The sequence below is a fragment of the Anser anser genome, assembly GCF_964211835.1.
Source record: "Anser anser genome assembly, chromosome: 9".
Lineage (NCBI taxonomy): Eukaryota > Metazoa > Chordata > Aves > Anseriformes > Anatidae > Anser > Anser anser.
In genome coordinates this window covers 24,761,724-24,782,793 of record NC_139729.1, presented here as the reverse complement: position 1 = coordinate 24,782,793, position 21,070 = coordinate 24,761,724, and the positions used below count along the sequence as shown (strand labels likewise).

Genomic DNA, 21,070 nt, shown 5'->3' with positions numbered 1-21,070 from the left:
TTGCACCGTGGTATATATACTTCAAGTGAAATATACTGGGAGAAGGAGTTGTTCAGTGGGCTGTGTTAAAGGTCTTTTATTTACATGGATGCTTAACTTTGTCAGCTCTGATTTATAAATCTCTGGATTCTGGCACCCTAACTAAATACTAATGGGATAGCATCTGCCCCATAGGACCACAGTGCTCTATAACTGTGGTTGCTCAGCAAAAGTGTCACCTCCAAAGATCAGGTACTTTCTTAGCATCCTAATCTGTCAGAAGCATAATAGTTACAAATTTGTTTTACATGTCTAAGGCTTGTAAAACAAAATCATTGCACTAGGGAACGGGTGGAAACATTCATGTTCTCTGAAGTTCGGGGTGATATATCACAGCAGACACCATTTTCTAGAGACTGATAGTTTATTATTAGTTTATTTCTCATAATTAGTCTATCTGTGTGCTCACATGGCCTTCCTGAGTCACATCTCAGCTCATTATCTTGGGAAACAGTCCTATTATTTTTGAAAGCCATCCAGTCAATAAATTAGCTTGGAAGAAATGATAGTCCAAAACACCTTTTCAATAGATTGCTGTCATGCTTGGTTCCTATCAAAGAGAAGCCTGAATTTTTCGTGGTGACATATGGATTAACTGAGCCTTCCCTGCTGCGAGAAAACAAAAGACAATTGGTGATGCATGGAGCAAGCTGATCTTAAAACAGAGACTTCAACAAAGAAACATGACAGCATGAAAAGACAGAGTACAGTCTGCTGTCCACATTTACAAAGTCATTCTGTCTGCAACTCCAACATACATCTATTGTCTATTTTTTCTCAAAGTAAGTGACAACGTTCCTTAACTATATCACCTCAAAAAACCTGCATCTCCGACAGAAGTAGGAGCATATTAATCAGAGTTTCTTTTGGTCTTGATCGTGCTTTTATGTTTGCCATTGAGCCACGGTAAGCTCACCCTGTGTCAGCAAGGAATAATTCTCCAAGCACGGCTCCTTTCTTTGCTCTGCCTTTCATTTGTTCTTCCACATTACTGAAACTCTACTGAAATTTCAATGTGATACAATAGAACAAGCTGATTTGTGATATTTTTCCCTCATTACTTATGCATGAATATGGCCTTTTACCTGATATAGTTTTTTTTTTTATTTGTTGCATCTGTTTTACCTACTCCCGATGTATTTAAATAGCTCACTAGGTACCATTTAATGTGACCTTGTAATTGCCAATTACATCTTCATGATGCATCTTGTTGCTGGATGGAATGCAGAGGCATAAAGCAGCTGGTTCTCAGCTGGTGTCAGACGATGGCTCTGTGCTGGATCACATCACGTCTCTCACCAGACACTGAAGATCAGTGGCTTGCTGCACGGGGGAAGAGGGAAGGTCCCTGTCTGACAGCAGAAGTATCACAGAAAGCCATGGTGGCTTCCTCTGGCAGCACAGCGACGTGAATTTGGAACTTCCTCGAGTGACTATTTAAACTTCACTTCAGACAAATCTTGATCATTATCCACTGTTCACGTTCAGGTGAACGAAGTTTGTATGTTAGTATTTACCCCTTAAGGACCTGAGAATTTTTGTAAAACTGTCTTTAGTAATAAACGCGTAGCATTTTCTTGATTTTTTTTTTTAAGTAGGCATTTTATTTCCTCTCTCTTTAACAGTATCCCTCTTCTCTGAAATTATATCTGTGTGAAAAAAATAATAATCCACTGTGGAGTTTTTATCATACTGATTATTGCATTAAGGTGTGATTATTTGATTCCCAAAGAACTAAAGAGCTCTTTGCCCACTATCCTCTTGCTGTAGACAGAAAGAAACCTTTGAGCAAGAGAAACAATTTTATTACATCTTGTCCAGAGTGTCATTAAATGACAGAGAGATTGACCCCACACACACACGCTAATTCCTGTTTTAATTTCATAATTCCTCTAGCTTGCTTTACTAGAAATATTCAGGAGAGGCTCACACAACCTTCTGCGGACAGAAGGGAAGTTTGGGAGCACCATCTCTTAAAACGTCATCCCTTGAAATTGTTCCCAAGAAAAGCACGCAGGGTGTGTGACTTGCACTGAAACCCTGGGAAGCCAGAATGAGGAAATGGCCGGGTGTTGTTTACCCACGGAGCCTTTAATTATTGATGATATCTACCTGCTTACATAACTCCGGTAATGTCAGTATACCTGCATATCACATGCGCTAATGGATTCGTCCTTAGGCCACCTTGGCACGGCAAGGAAAATTAAAGGGAAATTTGAAATTCAAACAACTCCCCCAGCGCTTTAGAACATCGAGGTAAAATACAAGTGCTTAGATCCTGGCAGCGCTGCGAGAACTGCAGGCCTAAAGCTCGTAATTGCCGCGGTTTTGGCAGTGATGTTTCCCATTCTGTTTTTGCTGGTGTCCAGAACTGTCTGTCTTAGCAGGGCTCGGCAGCTTTGCTTATCCCATGCTGACACTCCTCTGAACAGATTCCTGCGTGGGAGAACCTCTCCAGAAGATGTGGAGCCACTGTCTGGTTTCATTAGAAATGATGCTGGAGGACGCAGGTCTCAGGATACAGGTTCTTGCCCGATAGTCCAACAGAAGTTTTTTCTCAATGTTTCACGTACATCTGCCTGTCTTCCGCTATGGAAGTACCTGAGAAAGGAGAAAGAGGAATAAGAAATCGGGGATTTCTGGAGAAATGCTGGCAGAAAGAGGAATTCAAGAAAAGAAGGAATGTAGATGAATGATGGAGCTGCTTTGAGCTCCTGCTCAGTGCACTGTGCCTAATCTGACTGCTCCACAGCCAGAGCAGAAGGAGACTTTGATGGAAGCTGCTGACCCCATTTCTCTGCCTCTCAGTGGAAACCCCTGTTTGAGCTCACGAGCTCTGTGGGGTTGTGTTTCTGATAGCTTTCATGTCTCCCACTCCGCCAGCCACTGTTTTCTGAGCACTGGCTAACAATGTGGAGACCCGATTTCTCTGCACTCTTCTACGGGAGAGAATTCAAAACCCACGTCTCCTGCACTTCCAGGTTAGTCCCCTCGTCACTCAGTTAAATGTTGCATGACGTGCCAGTATGCCTCTTTGGATTCTTTGTCCGTGCACAAAAAAGAGAGTGGTGTCCTGACCGGGGGTTAAGGCACTGAGCTGAAAAAGAGATGACTCGGTCTTGACCCCTCTTCTAAAAACTGATGATTTATCAAGTGATTGTTTGATGGTACCAGGATAGCTCCAGACTGCAAATTCTACATGGACGTAGATATTTTGTCCTAGGCCAGTATTTAAGCCCAGGGGAAGGTGAGATTTAGGATGCATTCTTGTCTTTTGTATTTTTCTATTGGCTAATTTGAATAGCTTCCTTCTAGGTAATGGCTGACATATGCTGAGTATCCATTTCTTTTCAGTGCAGCAAGATGAGGTGCTGCAACTCTTTTCTAAGAGTTAAACAGCCCAAAATTAATTGACTGCCTTTACAACTCTTTTCATGACTTCTTTCAGGTCACCTACGAGCTTTAAGAGCTAGAAAATAAACCCAATGTCCCACATCATTTTGATGCCTAAACCTTCAAATTCTGGTTCCTGTGCAGCATTTACTGACTTCCAGCTAAGAGAAAACAAGCCTTAAAATGGACAGAATAGTTTATCATTAATTATATATGTCTGAATAATATCACTGCTGTGCTCAAGACTTGAAAGGGAACAAATAAACATACTCTTCAAACCCGAAGATTCCAGTTCAGTAGTGCTGTAACAGCCAGGCAGTTAAAGAAACAAACTCCATTTGCACTGAGAATTACAAGAAAATTTATATTAAGAGAAACTGCTTTTCAAACCAGGTTTTAGCACATTGCTGTAATTCCTGGTATCGGGAGCAGATGTCCTGAGGGCCTGCAACCTAGTTCAACACAGGCATCATTAAGTGACGGAGGAGGAGCAGCACAGCTGTGGAGGCATCCCCCTCTGTCCGTATCATGTCTGGACCCAGCTCTGAATGTCAATTGCACATTGCCTTGGTCCAAATTATCAGCTCTAATAAAAGCTAATTGATGTTAAGTGAACGTTGTCTACCATATCAGCTTTATGAAATTAAATGCTTCTGTCGTATTTTCCTGCCGTGAGTCCAGTACCAAAGTGGAAAAAAATGCTGCTGCAAGGCATGACACAGCAGGAGCAGGTTTACAGGAGTTCCCTTTGCAGGAAATGGTATCCAGGTCAAAAGTGCATTCTGCAGCCCTTTGGATCCACAAAATCAAGTTTGCAATTGCTGATCAACCAGTCTTTTTCCTGCATGCCTCATTGCTGGAGATAAAGGTCTTGTAAAGAAAATTTAGGAGGTAACTTAGCTGATGGTGTACAAAGATATAACAGAGCCTGTCTTGTTCTCCTGTTAGCCCTGCAGTGCTAACCTTGGTAGATCTGCCTTATCTGTAAATATATGGTTTCAGGAGAAGGTGCTACTATATTGAGGGGAAAATTGACTCAAACTATTTCTCTAATTCTAGCTGAACTATACAACTGATCATTTCCCACTGCCAATAACATTGCAAATAGGCTCAGCTAGCAGGACTGAACTACTTTGACACCATTGCTGTACGTACCCGTGACTAACACAAGCAGATGGGTACATACACATTTGCATTTGGAAAATGTAGCTGGTCTTTGCTTTTATTCAGCCTCTAGATGTTTGTGTGTGATCTAAAAGACAAATATATTTCTATCCTCTTATAAGGAAACATTATAGCGTGCTGTGATTTCAGGGTCTGTTTGCCATTTTTTGTTATTATTTATATTAGCATAATGCTAAGAATCCCCAAGCGAGGTTCAGGATTGTATTGCACCCATGCATAAAACAAAAAGGCTATTCCCACTTCAAGAAACAAAAGGTTCAGTTGCTGGAAATCAGTAAAAATTAAATTGGCAACCTCCAAAGTTATTCCATATAGTTGCTTACCGCAGAACCCCATTTTCAGCACAGGAATTACTAGAAAAAGATCAATGTGTTGTTCTTGCACCTGGGGCTGCAACACGCTATGGCTATAGTGATAGGATTCATAATTAAAAGACTGAAAACCAGCTAGGAACATAGGATTGAAAGGCATCGCCTGGTGCCCAAATCCAGTTCCCCGTTATCACATAGAAACATATTTTAGACTTCGTTTAATGAACTTATAAAGTTCCACCATGTAACTAGCTTTTTTGTTGTTGTTATTCATATTGCTTATATTAAAAAGCTACTGCAGACACTCACTTGTTAAACACTTAAACACTCCTCCATAATTTCCTGCTTAAACATATGTGTACGGCTAGTTTAGACCGGCTCGTGCTTACGCCAGCGTTGTCTTTTAGCTTTGCCAACATTCTTGCCTGTCCCTGATACTCAGCCTGTTCCGCCCCCTTCCCGTGGTGTGCTGTAGGAGAGCAGTCACAAAGCAATCCATCCTTCTGCCCCAACCTTCAATCTGCTAGTCTGAACAAGCCCTACTTTTGCTCGTCTAAACAGATCAAATTCTTTCCAGCTTCCTGGCTGCCTTTCCTCCTGTTCATCCTAATAACCCCCTCCATACCTGTACCGTGTTGAATTCTTCTCTTCATACTCCCGAATAATCAAAACTGTGTGTGGTATCTCAGAAGGTCTCCTACTGAGATCAGGATGTGTTCGGTTCTAATGTGGCACTGTATTCCAGAAGCATACTAAACCTATTTTTAATGCCTTACCACATCCGTGGCTTACAGAATCGTGTGAGTGACTGACTGTTTCTCCTCTTCGTTTGCCATGGCAGATTCCGCAAAGGTTGTCACTATTAGTCCCCAAGTGTCTTGCATTTTTAGATTTCATCCAACCAGCCTCAAAGTCTTCTTGCTTTTCCAGCGTGATGTCCTTATTCTCTACAACACCTCTCAGCTTTTTCACCAGCAAACTTCAGGAGGTCATGCCCATCATTTGTGCCATACTGCTCCTCTTTTTCCCTGAGACTCATCCTTGAGAGATTCCTCAGTGGCCTTCCATCACTAAACAGTTCCTTTTTGAACACAGCTCCCCATTATGTCCTTCTGAGCTTTTCTTCTTGTGCTGTAAGCTGCTGGAGGTTAAACAAATAATTTTCCACAAGCAATAAATGCTTCACTGAAGCCTGTATAGATTAGAGTTTGCATCTAAAAACTCATTATAAAAGAAGAATGTTGAGTTAGTTTGGCATGATTTTCCTTCATTAACTTCTTGGAATTTTATACCATTTCCATTAATTTTTAATTATAAGATTCCTCCAGAAGTAGCCTTCAGAAATTATGGATTTTTAGACAAGTTTTGAGGTCAGTCTAAAAATCCTATTATCGATGACATTGCCTTTGTCCTGTGTATATCTAGATGCTCGATTTATTATTTTCTTGATACTTGATTTGCAGTACTTAATCCGGTTAATGCTGATTTTGTTGGAGAGAAGACTGTGTCCGTGACCCTTACATATTCTTCTCAAGCACTTTTTCTGTAAGTCTTTGTAGCAACGCGGATTTCTCCACAAGTTAATAATAGGCCCAGAATTATTAGCTGGGAATTCCATTCCAACACCATTTTGTTGTTGTTGGATATGATCACGGCACAACCCGTTAAGCTGTAGATAAACAGACATGCAGGCATGTGTGAAATATTTAATTGCCACTTTCTTGCTGCAGTCCTGTGCTTGCTGTTTCATGAAGCACGGTCAGCGCAATTCCCGTGCTCAGAATGATTTTATTTGCATTTAGCAACAAATAGTGCTGATGCTAATATCTGTCTCCCATAAGACTTTCAAAAGAAAACTTATTAAACATTTTCAGTTCATCAACTCCCTGTAGACGAGAATGTTAAAATCCTGCCCTGCAATATGTAAATTCCTATATAGATGTGCACGGCAATACTAGGTTAGCTCAATGTATTAAAAGAGCTGTTCCAGGATACTTAGGATTCCTTGAGAATAAAGGAAATGAAAGCCTTTTTATGTAGAAGAGTTATCACAAAGAAGAGACTCCTCTATGCTTTTCGCGTATCCATGATTAAGAAAACAGAATCAATCTATTGCTAACTTTCTTAACAGTTCATTCATTTTTAAGAGAAATTGGTGCCTAACGTTGGCCAGGGAAGTACGGAAAATATCCCAACACTAACTGCAGTGTGCAGGCATCATCTTCTCGGATTTAGGAGTTAGGGAGGGAAGGATCTGAAGCAAAGTACTTTAGCACCATTAGGGAAAAAACATGTTTTTCTTTAAATTTTGTTTCAAATCGTGAATGCTGATCTGTATTTTTGGAATATGCATTCTAGCATGAGGGATTCCTTTTCCTCACATCTTAGTCTCAGACTAAAGTCAACTGAGTAGTGCTGTTTAAGAATAAGAATATTAATTTAATATTTAAGTTCAGCCATTTGGTTAAAAACAAATCTCGATACATTCTGGGTTTGTAGGTCACACGGGTCATTTTTGTCTGAGAAGGCAAGGGGGAGTAGGAGGAGGGAAGGGGAGAAAAAAATCACTATCAAAATATGAAGAAGTTATCTGAATTTTAAAATACAGTAAGTTCTAAATACTTCTGAAAATATGGGTCAGCTCCTGCAGCTGGTGCTCATTCAAAACACTGTAGTTTGTAAGCATTAAAAATTGAATATTTGATGTTCTCCTTAGATTTTGCATTCAGGTTTCATCATTCTCCTGAAATTCTCCCACATTTTATTACTGGTTGATAAATACTTTTGTAGTAGGTGAACCATCCCTCAGAAGAAAAAGGGCACAGACAATTCTCCTTTATGCTATGGATAAAGCACTGTTCAAAGGCAATAAAACCAGGAAGAATAAGGAAAAAGCTCTCCTCTTTCATTTCATCCTTCCCTCCTTCTTTCCCTCCAAGCCCCTGCGTTAATTAGCTGTGTGGTTGATTACTCCGTCAAGGATTTAAGAGATCGATGGTGACAGTAGCCAGGCAGGTAATTTAGAGGGAAAAACAGTAAAGTAATGCTCTAATGTCTTTCTGAGAATGAGGTGTGAGCTGGTTGCGTCAGCAAACAGAGAGGAAAGGTGTACGCAGAAACACGCTATTGAGTTTCGGTTCTTCTGTGACAAATTATGTGCAGGTGTGTTCCTGGGATTTCCTTAGCTCCTAATTGGAAGCAAACAAACAGAACATTTATTTCTTTGAATTTTTAGTATTTTAAGTACCAGTGATAGGCTTAGCACTGTACTAGACAAAGAGGAAAAGACAAGCTTTCCAAGGAGCTACATCTGAAGTACATGAGCAATTCCAAGGGGAAGGGGAAACCCTGAGGAGAATTCTACTTCTGAGCACTTTTTTCTTTGATATATTTTGCAACTGCAGTTTTGGTGATGTAGATTAAAGTTACTAGTTTCAACATCTAAAAACCAAATTTTGAGGGGGCTGCCTCCCCCAGAGGATAAATTAGAGCGCTTGAAGTATTAGTGCTAGTTAAGGCTGCAGTTTTGCACACAGCAGTTGCTGGAGTGTTATTATTGCCTGGTTTGTGTGGTTGTGTTCATCCCTTACGGTCCCAGTACAGTCCTGACACTCACAGAACTCTGCTATGAACTAACTGAATAATTCATTAGGTCAAATAGACCTCTTTTATCACACATTTTAATATTTTTGTTTTTGCATTTATTTTTTTCAATTTTCTTAGAGAATAACTCTTTGAAATCTGCTACCCGCTGGGTAGATCAAGAATATTTGCAAATCAGATTGTGTTGTCTACCTGTGGTTGGTTAGGTAAGCCTCCGAGCACCCCCTGTACTTCCCAGCTCGGCAGGCTTTTAAACACTCCTAGCACGAAGACCCCAAATTTGATTTCTGGGAACACACGAGCATGCAGGCACTCTGCTCAACGTTGGAATGAGTTGCTTGCTCAGCTGTTTGAAAATTTTCAGGTGGGTAATAGGGTGGCCAGAAGCAATTCATTCAGAAAAGAACTGTTAAAATTTTTTTAAAAATCCTCCCTCCTAGAAAATATTTTGCTATATTTTCACTGCTCTGCAAAACACTGCATTGCTCTGGGGTTTCTAAAGCCTCATTCTTTTCTTTGTGTTGGGATGAGGCTGGAATAGCTCTACTGAGTTTCAGTTACATCTGGCTCTCACCTGGGTAGGCTGGAAAAGATACAAGTCCCCCAAATGTGTGATTTTAATTTGAATGTGCATAAGTACACTGGATTAGCCACTCATTGGAGTGTCATTATCCCAAATCCAGAAATAGATAAAAGCACTCCCAGTTGTTACTGCCTACCAACATAAAACATACTTTAGGATTATATTGTCAATAGCGTGTTCTTGCTAGGGTTTTGGTTAACTAATGCTAAAGTGGAAAGCTAAGGAATGAGATCAGCAGCCTTTATGTAAGTAATTGTGAATGTGGGTTACATTTTATTTTCTCAATCAGATGTAATAGCTCCCTACAGAAATATATTCCTGACTTGAATATCAATAGATTTCTACTTGTTCTGTCAAAAAGAAACAATTTTTCCCCTCACTTTTAGAAAGATTGCTTTGAGGTCAAATTGTTCAGGCTGTTCTGCTTTTTCCTCCCTTCTAGCCCTTCCTGCCCTCTCCTATGCATGAATCCCAAACATCAGCGAGAGAATGCAGTTCTGTTACACGGGGCAAGCGGGAGAGGAGAGCTGCTGGCCATTGATGGATGGACTGGAAGAGATGGGAACAGGTAGGATGATGACTACAAATTCACAGACCAGGCAAACCTTGTTATTGAAACCACATTTATTGAACCTCATAGGCCTTGCTTCTCATCATCCCCTGTTCTGGAGCTTGCGAAGCGATGCCCACGGCAAGCAGAGCCACCGCCAGGGTTCCGGTCCCCAGCCCTGGCCAGGTTTGCTCAAGCACACGTCGAGTTTGTCATCAGGCTTTGTGCAGGCTCGGCCTTTGTCGCAGCTAATGGCTGTGAATGGCTGTGTTGCTACCAAGTAATGGAAGAGGGGTCAGGGGGCAGAAATGCTCAGAAAGATAGAAATGAAGCAGGAATTTCGATTCAGAGCTAATGGATGGGGTTTGGAGGCTTCTATTAGCAGAAATTATCACGGTATTAATGTATTTCAAGCAGCATTTTTAACAGTTGAATACAGTGTTATTTTCTGAGTTATCCGTTCCCTGACAAGTGGTTATAATCAAAACTGTCTGTGAGCACTATTATCAGAAACTTACTATTATGTGCTGTAGGGAAAAATATCAGGGAATGATGCGGTGCCAGAAAGCTATTATATGTTTTTAAAACCTAGTGCAACACCAAGTATTTATTTATGTATTACTTTTACTTCCTGTCGAAGAAAATAATTTGAACTTAATTTTCTTGTCTTACCCAACTGCTTTGGAAAATGTACCTCCTGAAGTCAGTCCATAATTATGATTAACAATGCGGGCTAGATCCTCAGTTACTGTAAATTAGCGTTCCTCCCCTTCATTGCGATGGAGCAACGCCAATTCATTGCAACAGAGAAAGCTTCCAGTTACCTTAGTACGCCGCTTTTCATCTTTAAGGGTATCAGCGAACCTTCTTTAATACAGTATTGTACAGAACTTACTCTGTGTGGCCAGAACAAACTTTAAAGAGGACTAAATCTAGCATCATGTTTCTAAAGGTCTTTAAAATTCTCTTGTACGCAAAATTAATCCTTTCAATATATTCTGTTGTTTAATTAAATCAACAAAACTGCAATTGCTCTGTCATGTGGTCTGGCTTTGTAGGCCACCTTTATTTTCTTCTTAAATTTCAGGGTAGCCATATACTTAAAACTATTACTGTAATTCTAGCCTGGCTCTTACTGCTTTTTGTGGGGGAAGGAACTCCAATGAGACAACATAGAAAGGAAGTAATTACCTAAAAATATTTATATCTGTCCAGTTGACTATGAAATATAAAGAAAAAAAAAATCATAAATCATAGGGATTCTGAGGTTAAGGGTATGAGTAAGCAGTAATACATTTGGCACTTTTTGATTAATAAATCCTCAAGAAAGCTAAAGATTAATCAGATTATTTTGAGTAACACAGTAAAAAAAAATATTTTTAAAAGCGTTCTTTTTTGTGCTGCTCTGCCATGCTTTCTATCCAGTTGGCACAATGAAGATGACAGTCCCAGGCTAAGACTATCGTACAAAACTTCAGAAGTCCTGAGGATACACTGATGGGGAGTTTACATCTGAAAATGGATAGAATCCCTGCAACTTGTTCCTTCCCAAATCTTCCTTTCTCAGCATCCCTCTTTTTCATCTTGTGCCTGGAATTGAACAAACCAAATCCAAAGAGGTTTTTGGAACATTCCTAAATCAGGGATACTGTGAAGACAAATGGTAAATGTCTGTTACCCCAGCTGCTAAGTTAATTACTGTAATGGGAAACATCTTGAGAGAAGCATTGCATATGGTTATTAGCAATTAACCCACCACTCCAAAAATCACAATTCCTGCTAATAACAGAACACAGCGCAGCCTTTCTAATTACAATCTCTGCACGAGAATTTCTTTCTATCAGAAGGGAATGTTAAATCCTCTAACTAGCTACGATTTAAAAAGACTTGGAGATACTGAGAATTAGACAGAAAAATGAAAATGGGGACGGGTGGTGTGTCACTGACTCAGTTGTAGACATGCTCATTCATATGTGGAGACACACAGCAACTTTCACAACATGTTGTGGGAAGACAAAATCATCAATGACTGTTCATGGGGAGGGAAATATGCTTTAAAATGAAGAGGATAGTATGAGACTTCACGAGAGATGCCAACTTCTCTACAGAATTTGTGATCTCAGTGGTGTTGTAAACAATATGCTGAGTTTGGTAGTGCATAGCAAAGGATCGCTCTGGAAACGGTAAGAATTTTCTGGTCAATCAAAGAGGAGAACAATGCAAACTACGTATTTTCCATCCTGCAGAAAGTCCGTCAGTACTACACGGAGGGCACGAGGTGTTCTTTTTCTGACAGTCTGTATTCTGTGCAATTGGCTTAGATTATAGCTCACCTGCACAAAGTCACCAAGGGGAATCGACACTTTAGCTGCTCAGTTCAAAAGCTGGTTTAGCAGAGCAAGATGGGATTTAATTTATTCCTTTCACCAGGCAGGAAGAGAACTCTTTTGTCAACATGTTCAGTGCTCAGTTTGGTGGTGGGCATGATACAGTTTGTAGGTATCAAGATCAAAGATACGCAATTGTATGGCAAATAAGTTTCATGACAGTAACCGTGTCTGGTTGGTCACGGCAGGGACGTGTAATATAAAGGAGTCACTAATGCTGTATCCACTGCCATTTTGTTCCTGACATTTCCTGCTGCTACCACTGTAAGAACTAGAATAAATGAGTCTGCTTTTACCTCCGTATTGTCTGTGTCAGGTCTGAAGATTTAACTGACTTGGGCACAGTCAGATCAATTATTCCAGTAGGCCTTTGAAACCGCTTTCACAAATGCTGGTTCCCTGCAACTCTTACTCATGTGAATCGTCCCATTAAAGTCAACAGCCTTGCAGGATGTTCTCAATTAAAACACAGCTGAGGATAAAACATTATATAATATTTGAAGAAGGGCACATTGAACAAACTGGGTTTACATTTCAGTTCAGGAGGATGTCAGTGCCATAGCTCCTAACGCGTGGCCTGCAAGGCTTTCTGTGCAGATTACAAGGAGATGTTAAACTGCTCCGTCCTCAGGATCCAACTGCGGCTGTATTTCGCTACGTGCCCCCCAGGCGAAGGTTTCATCCATTAAGTGGCCTTCACCGTGTAAGATGCTGAGAACTCTGCACTTCAGCATCTCCCAATTTGCATGCTGCTGTTCCATTATTCTTAATGACTGGGTGTAGTAAATATTGTGCATAATTTGTAATGATCTCATGCAGATCTGAAATATTAAATCATTTTTAGTGGTTTATTGTTGAGTTCTGTAAGATGGAGAAAAAAAAAAAGTATTTTTGAAAGACTAATTTAGCTCTCCTGGAAAAAAATATCTGGGCAATAAGATCCTTTGCTATTTTGCGATGATGTGATCCTGAAAGTAGTCCAGGTTGGGATGACAACTCAGGGCGTAATTAACACTCAGCCTTGACATAATGAAAGTCTATTATTTTATGAAGAAAGATTTTCTGGGGTTTAAGAAATAAAATGATTAGAAAACTATGTGCTCTGCAGGAGGTAATGAGATTAGCTCAACACAGGGTCCTGCAGAGTTAAAACTACTCCAGATGCAAGAAGAGCTTAGCCATTCAATGGAAATTTCAGGGTACAATTAATCTGCTCTAGGGTCAGATAAGGGCTATATGTTTTCTTTACCATGAAAAAGAAATCAGTAATACAATCTCAGGGAGATCGTGCCACTGCAAGCTTCAAAGCAATGAACAATATAAGAACAGTTTTCTTGTTATGACTGGTAAATGTTTACCTACTTTAGGAAAGGCCTTGGAAAATAAAAACCATACAGGGAACTGTGCTTATAAAGTATGCATAAAGTAGAAACTGCTGGATCTTGTTACAGGACTGAAAGGAAGACAAATTAATGCACTGTGAAACCGAGGTTGACCCCTACCCCGTGAGGACTTCAGAGTACCCATGCGGTTCTTTCTCTCTGTCACAAATCCTTCTAGGAGCTAATTTGGAGCAACTCGAGACCAAGCCCCTTCCGCTGGGGTGCAAGGAAATCTCGGTCCCTTCAGCATCAGCTGGCTCGGGGCCCACCCGCGCGCTCACAGCCCAGCGCTCGGTTAGTCACGGCCCTGCAGGGAGATGCAAACCGTGGTGCAATGGACCCTGACTTCTGTCTAAGGTCATAAAATGCTGAAGGTGTGTTTTCTCCCGTCTTTTATTTGCTGCTGTGCACAGTTCCCTTTCCAGGTCAGTTGGTGTCCCTCCTCACCCTGGCGAAGGGAAGGAGTTGCCTCCTGACAGCAGGGAAGGTCTGGAGGGATCGTGAGGACCGGTGGTCTGTAGGGTAGCCCAGAGCTGGGGTTTAAGGAACCACTCCTCAGCTCCCAGCCCCACAGTCCTGCCATCACTAACCCAGGGCAGCAGCGCTGCTATCCCTCCTGCACGATGTTAAATGCGTTTATTTTTGCTGTTTCCTCTTTGAAGCGCCCAGATGCAATTGCAGTGGGCGTCACGCACGCAGAACAAAGAAGGACCCGAGGAAAAAAGGAGAAGCCAGGACGTGGCTCTCGCAGCAGGGCCCGAACCCCTCGCCACCCTGGAGCGGGGTGGTCAGCCATCCTCCAAGAGCCGGTAACCTCCCCAAAACCACCACCGCACCTAACTCCACGCTTCATCCCTGAGCACAAACCCCTCGGCATCTCCCCCGGCACGAGTGGGGTCGGGGGGGGGATAAAGCCCCTTGGCGGGGGGCGAAGCAGAGCGACCCCAAAGGTGAGGCGGGGCTGGGGGAGCGGGGCCGGGAACCCCCAGCCCAGGGGGACCCGAGAGGGGCCCCGAGGCCTCCCACAGCCGCCGAGGGGGGCTCCGAGGCCCCCCGGCCCCCCACGGCCGCCGAGGGGGCCCCGCCAGGGGCGGGCCGGGGGCCGGGCCGGGGCCGCCCAGCCAGTGGCGTGCGCGGCAGCCGCTTTAAATGATTTGGAGGGCTGGGGGCGGCTGCTGAGGGTGCTGCCGAGCCGTGCTCTGCCTCCTTCCATCCTCCCCTTCCCTCCCTCGGCCATGGGAGCGGGGCCGGCCTCCCTCTGCCTCTCCCTCAGCCTCTGCTGGGCGCTGGCCCCCCGGGCGCGGGGAGCGGAGGAGCCGCGGCTGCAGCGGGGCATGTGAGTGGGGTCTGGGCTGCGGGGTCGGGGTGTGGGGTCCTCGCTGGGGCTCCTTTGTCTCTGGTGGTGCCGTACTGACGGTCCCCCCACCCCGCTGCCAGCATCCCGGTGCTGGCCGCGGCTCGCAAAGTTTGCCCGGGGGTGCCCCGCGTCGCCCCTACGTGCAGGTTTTTGGGGTCGGGGAGTTGTTTTGGGGCGGGGGGGGGGGGTCTCGTGGGGTCTTCAGCCCCGGAGGGGAAGCGGGGGTGCTGGCTGGACTTTGATCTAGGGTCTGAAATGGGCTCCCGGTGTGTGGGCATCAGCATCCCTGGGGCTGGTTCTGCCTCCCCGTGTTAGCAAGGCTGCTGGCGGAGCTGCCGCTCCGCGCCCCCGAGGCGTTTCGCTGGGCTCTACCTGCGGGGGAAAGCAGCAGAGACAGCGGGGAAGTGAGACGTGGGGTCAGCCAGGAGCGATGTAGGGCAGGGACCGCGAGCAGGCAGAGGTGGGCGCAGCAGAAAGCACCCGCCGGCGGCTGCCGGCACAAAGGAGCCGGACCCGCACCGGAGCCCGGCGGGCGGCGAGCCGGGAACTTTCCGGGGGTGTTCTCTGACCGGCACAATAAACGTCTTTTGTTGCAAGTGTAAGGTAACGTTTTTTATCAAGAGGGCTTTTTCTGGTCAAATTCTAACCAGGAGTAGCTGAAAACGTGCACAAAACCTTAGTCGAAGTTTTTGCTCATTGTAACTGAAAATGGAATTTCTGGAAACTGTTGCACGCTGTGCATTGGGCGCTTCTTTCTCTGCAGAGCTCCTGGCTAGTGTTAAGAAATAACAAATGCTACCCTCACCGCCATCCAAAGAAAGCAATCTAACAACAGACTTTGGAGATATATGCGCACCTCAATTCCTAACCTCTTTGTTCATCCTTTTTGGGGGCTTAATTCAACTTCATCCTACTCTTCCAGAATTCACGCGCTTACCATTTGGTTCACAGTTAGTTATTTCTTCCCAAAAGTGAAATCTGTCTCACGTTGGTTTCCTATGAAATACCATGCGAGTCCTCAAAAACCACCTTAAATGCATTTCTAGTAAATATTACTCCATTTTGCTGGATGGGTACTGCTCTAGCATCACACTGCTTGGAGAAGTCAAGTTCACTTTCTGCAAAAGCATTTTTCTTCATGAAGTGTTTTGTTTTTCTTTCAGGCTTGCTTCTTTTTCTTTTTATAAGCAATTACTCTACTATGAGGAAGCATACCACTGACCTACATTAATCTGTTTGCATTTAACGTGTCAGTAATACCTGTGATCCAGCACTTCTCGAGCTGGAGGTGGTGTTAGTTGTGAGTTGCCTCCACACGATTTTTTTCTTGCTTTTACCTTTTTAAGGTTAGTGTCGTGGAAAGAAGACCAGAAACATTCCCTTCTGGAAATGGCACCACATATGAATGTTGCCATTGTGCCCGAGTCACTGGGGGCAGCAGGGCTCTGTCAGCCAGCTGCAGGCTTGGGGGGGGACGATGACTGGGACAAAACCCACCCCCGATACCCATGGCAAGCCTTGGGTGCTTTTCCCACATGGGATATTTGTGAAATTACTATAATTTGCATTGCTTTTGTTGAGCTAGGGCAAGTACAACTATTCCTCCCCTCTCCCTTTACCCTGTTCAGTGTCTTTGGTGCAAGCAGAAGCCCAAGAAGCCATTACCCCAGAGGAGTAAGCCTCCAGCTTTGATTGGAAGCAGAAATGTCCAAAAGGAGACTTGTCACTAATCACCTCTTCTATTAATTCAGTTTTGGTCTTTTGATGTTGGTCATCTGCAGCCAATGGGATAAGAACAACAAATATATCCCATGGCACGCGTCACGCTGGGTGCTTTCTTCTTTAGCATTTGCTGTTGTTTTGATTGGGGTCTTGTGCGGCTGAGGATATACAAGATATTCCTCATAATTGTTTTTGTTCTGCTGCTAACTCGAGTGTTTGCTCCCAGCTAAAAATGCAAAGGATCTGTGTGGATGTTGGTATTCTGCTTCAAAGCCCCCTGAGGAGATTTAATGTAGAACAGATTATAGGATGACTAGCTATTTCCATCAACCATGTTTCCAGACAATTAGCCCTTGATGATCTTGTATTAGAACTTTGGAGAACAGTGGAGCAACCAGAGCACAAATACAGTTTTCACTGAAAAGCAAGCTATTTAGGCCTCGAAATGAGGAATTAACCATTTCTCATCGTAAAGTTTATCTTGAGCAGCTCATTCTGCTGCAGTAAGCTCAATGGTTTAAAATTAGGGATATAATGACATCTTAAGTATGATGTGCATCTGTTCAACACTGAGTTTGCTGCACAGAAAGCTGGGGGTTGTGGGACAGGGCAGAAATGGGAACTAGGAGCAGAAGGCTTGAGTTGCTGTCAGAAGAGGAAAATCCTGCTCTAGAGAAGTATTCCATAATTCTAGAAGTACGGGTGCCTGCTCATCGTTACCTGTACAGGACAGACCAAGAGGCAGGACTGTGCACTAAAAGTGATCTTTCTTAACAGGGGCTGGGGCACGACTCAATGAATGGCTTCGTCTGTTCCCAAAGAACATGAGTGGGGGCTGCTAGCAAAAGTCATGAGGCTGACGTTGTCCCCTTCCACATCAAGCCCAGGGACTCTCTCTGTGGCTTTGCAGGCCCAGGATGACATCTGAGGGGGCTGATTTGGTCTTAGAGGCTCCACTCACAAATTTTCATTAAAGCCATTTTGTTTGTTTTTTGACTGCTCGCTTATTGCAGCTGCATATTTTCACTCCATCCATAAGCAAGTAAATTTGGTTGCATCCCACAGAACACCTGGATTTAGAGCGGTATTTCTGGCTTAGTAACAGCTGTCCAGCTTCCTCAACCCCATGGGGCACTGTAGGCTTACAGGCTTACAAACATTCCTCCAGATAAATCATATTCCCCAAAGAAAACTCTACAATTCAGGTTTGCGTCTACAGCTGCAACAGTCAGGTAAACTTGGTCCTCTGACTGCAACACTGATCGGGTTATAAAGGTACAGGACTGCTGCTGCACCCTGCTTCACTGCTAGCATGTGGTTATGGACGCTGTTTTAAAGCAAATAATATTTGATTCTTTCAAGCAAGTAGGTATGATTAAAAAGGGGAAGTCCACTTTTTTGAGGACTGGAATTTGTTTCACAATAAACTACTGGCAAACAAAGCAATTCCACGTGACGAGGTGCTTCTGGATTTTGATTCTTTCTGCATTGAGTTCTAGCACTTAAAGTGGCACACAGCTTGCTCAGCTGTAACGAAGTCATAAAAAACTTTCTGTGAAGTATATGGTGATATATCTTAATCCTGGAGCCTGGATTTTTGTCATGATACTTCTCAAATGATGTGAAAAGTAGGTTGTATAATCACTTCTTGGTGAGAAGTTGTCCCCGTGTACTGGCAGTTTAACCAATACACTGTATTTTCACCTCCAGCGATGCCAGCTTGCAGGTGTGAGTAAAGTTTTTAAGTCTAGGAACACAAATAAGGGCTTGATGTATGTTTGGGTGTGGGAACTGAAATGAGTAATGTAGGATCTCCTGACTGTGTGAATGGAGCACTGTGTGCTCACAGACCTCGATGCACGAAAAAGATTGTGGGTTTTCCAGTGAAAACGAGGAGATGACTTGTCACTGCAGGGTATTTGAATCTGTAGCTCACATGTTAAGTCTTTCTTATCAACTCTCTTTAGACCTTGGCTGAAGTGATGGAGGCAACTCGCAGGCATTGCCAAATTCTAAATTGCACTACTGACTTCTACTTAAATTTTTCTTCAGTAGAAATTGCACATACTTCTTGCCAGTCCTGCCTGCCCAGAATCCATAAGGCTGCAGTAAACGCTCAGTTCTCATTAACACTAGATAGCTCCGTCCCTGGAGACTTGGATAACATGATCCTAGTAAGCTGTAAGTTTAAATGCTTTGGGGTCAAAGTCATGAAAGGCTTTTTTTGTTTTATTTTCTCAGTGCTATCCCTCGTCAGTATCCAGTAGCTGTTGTTAGGAAAGCAAATTAATATTAAAGGCTGAGGTATTTCTCATCTCTGTGAATATGAACATCGTGCTGAACAAAAAATAAACATACTGCCACTAGCTTCTGCACTACAGTATGTTGCCACCAGATAGAGCTCATGCTGGTCAACCTAATAACACAGAACCGTGTCTCTCAGGAGTTTGCATTTAAAGCTTCTGTTTCAAAAGAGTTCCTAGAGGAAAACTAACTTAGAGTTTAGTCTTTTAACAGATGGTAAAGGGCTCTTTTCTTGGTCCCCCAGTATATCTGTTGGCAAGAGACTTAAAGATAGTGAACGAGTATCATCCTGCTGTAGATCTTTTCCTGATTTATAACAAGTTTTTTTATCCTTCAGGAGAAAAATGTGATCAAGACTTCCTCCTAAACTCTGAAATAGCCATAAAGCAATGAAAAGACGTGGTCATAAAACCTGATAGCCTGAAGTTGCTGTATTTTTCAAAGATGAAACTGATCTGATTGACTGTAAATTATTTTGGGCTTTATTAATGTCTGTTCTCATAACAGATACATCACATAATGTACCTACAGGAGACTTAGAAGTTAGCCACCCATAATCACAACAGCTGATATACTATGCAAGCCTTAAAACAGCAAGGTTAAGGCAGATAAACCACTGTTCCCACTCACTTTCAATGGGATTTAGGTTTAAGTTGCTGTTCGAAAATGCACCCTGAGAGGAGAGACCTTGTCAGCTTCTCTTCAGATTTAATCGTGCTGCATTCTGAAATGTTGAGCTAGTTCAGTTACTGATGCACGTATTCGTTATGGTAGTGTAAAACCTGGTCTTTGGACAACTCCTCAGCAGAACCTCCTTCGTTGGAAACGATGCTTTGGCTCTCAGAGTTAACAGACCATATTGCAAACTCCTGTTATTCACCAATTAAACACCTTCTCTCTTTGAACGCAGTTAATAGATTTCCTCCTTCTGAAATTCAAACCTGTTATTGCTTGCGTTCTCTCTAAAATCTATTGCTTTTAATTTACTTCTGAGGAGAAAGAAATTTCCTTTCATTATTGCTGAACCAAAGCATTTAAAAATTGTGTATGGAACATATGTAGTCTGTATTGTGCATCGGATTCCATGCTGGGCTTGGTTTAAAACTAGTCATTAATTGTTCTGGAGGTGAACTGGAGGTTTCTGCCTTTTGCTTGAAAAGGTGCGTGCTTCCAGATACAGCGGTTATACAAGCTGAGCTGTACATTCGGCTGTATTTCTTTCAGTGCCTTTGACCCGTGGATGAATATTTGATCCCACGTATGTGAAAAGAGGAAAGTTATTTAAGTCAGAGTGCCAAAGCTCACTTCTTGGATTCTTTAGCAGAAACACAATACCATCTTCCATTAGTAAGTCATAGCAAACACCATGCACACTTTTGTTCAGCAGACAATGCTATGTCCATACCGTGTTTTTACCTGCATTAATTAATTCAATATTGAAGATATGTCACCATAGCTTTTGTGGCTAGAATTCATAAAATACTTAGATCTACCAAAATTGCTTGATGCTTAAAAATTATATATATAAATAGGCATCTTACAGCAGTGGTATCAACCTGAGGATTTATAGGGGTGTAAATACTTGGAATGTTTTAACACTTAAGTTCTTACATGCCAATATTTTTTTTCTTGCATATATTACATGTTACTTCAAAAGTCAGCTTTGAAGAAAAGAGGTTTTGGCTACAAGCTGTTTAAAATCTGACATCTACTAGAAGAGAGATGAGCAAGTCCTAGATAATGGTTGCCAAAGTGAAACAGAGGATTTCACGAACTTCTCATTAGTTTCACTGTCAAGCAATGCAGTGCTCACTGTAAACAAAAATGATCTTTTTCTCCTTCTGACTCAAGTGGTACGATATTTTTCAGAGGTTTTCATTTTAATGTTTTAGCGTCAGATCCTCCTGTGCTCTCTTGCCAAGGGAAATTCAAGTGTGTGTACCTGGCAGACTTACTGGGGTTACTGTTATTATTCGCTCTTCTGCAGTGGAATGATAATTGAGCCTGGGTACATTTAAAGTGAAATTTCATCTAGAAGTGATTACTGCTACTTTTTGCCTTCCTCTTATAGCTTCCCATTTCTTTAACCTTCAGTTTTGTCTGACTATTGGACAATTAGTTGCTTTTGTCTAATGATGAGTCCATGCAAACTGTTTTGTAGCCTCCTTATACCTGAGATCCCACGTGTTTATCTAATTGTGCTAGAGCTGGCTCCTGGGGCAGTGGTCCTTAGGCTGGCTGTAAGGCAATCTGC

At 42.7% G+C, this 21,070-nt stretch overlaps 1 protein-coding gene across 8 annotated transcripts in view; it reads left to right on the top strand.

Annotated features, from left to right (window-relative positions):
• LOC310904186 (uncharacterized protein) overlaps positions 1-21,070 on the top strand; it is a 227,403-nt gene that overhangs the window by 15,467 nt on the left and 190,866 nt on the right. For 2 of the 8 annotated variants that reach the window (XR_014588108.1, XM_083848537.1), the window contains exon 1: positions 13,266-14,769. Coding sequence is in view for 6 of the 8 variants with exons in the window: in XM_083848537.1 (XP_083704663.1) it covers positions 14,057-14,769 (713 nt within the window). In the remaining 2 variants the exon portion in view is untranslated. Of the gene's footprint in view, positions 1-9,556; positions 9,683-13,256; positions 14,770-21,070 lie in introns of those variants that run through there. The other 6 variants (XM_083848541.1, XM_083848543.1, XR_014588109.1 and 3 more) reach the window with 6 other exon arrangements.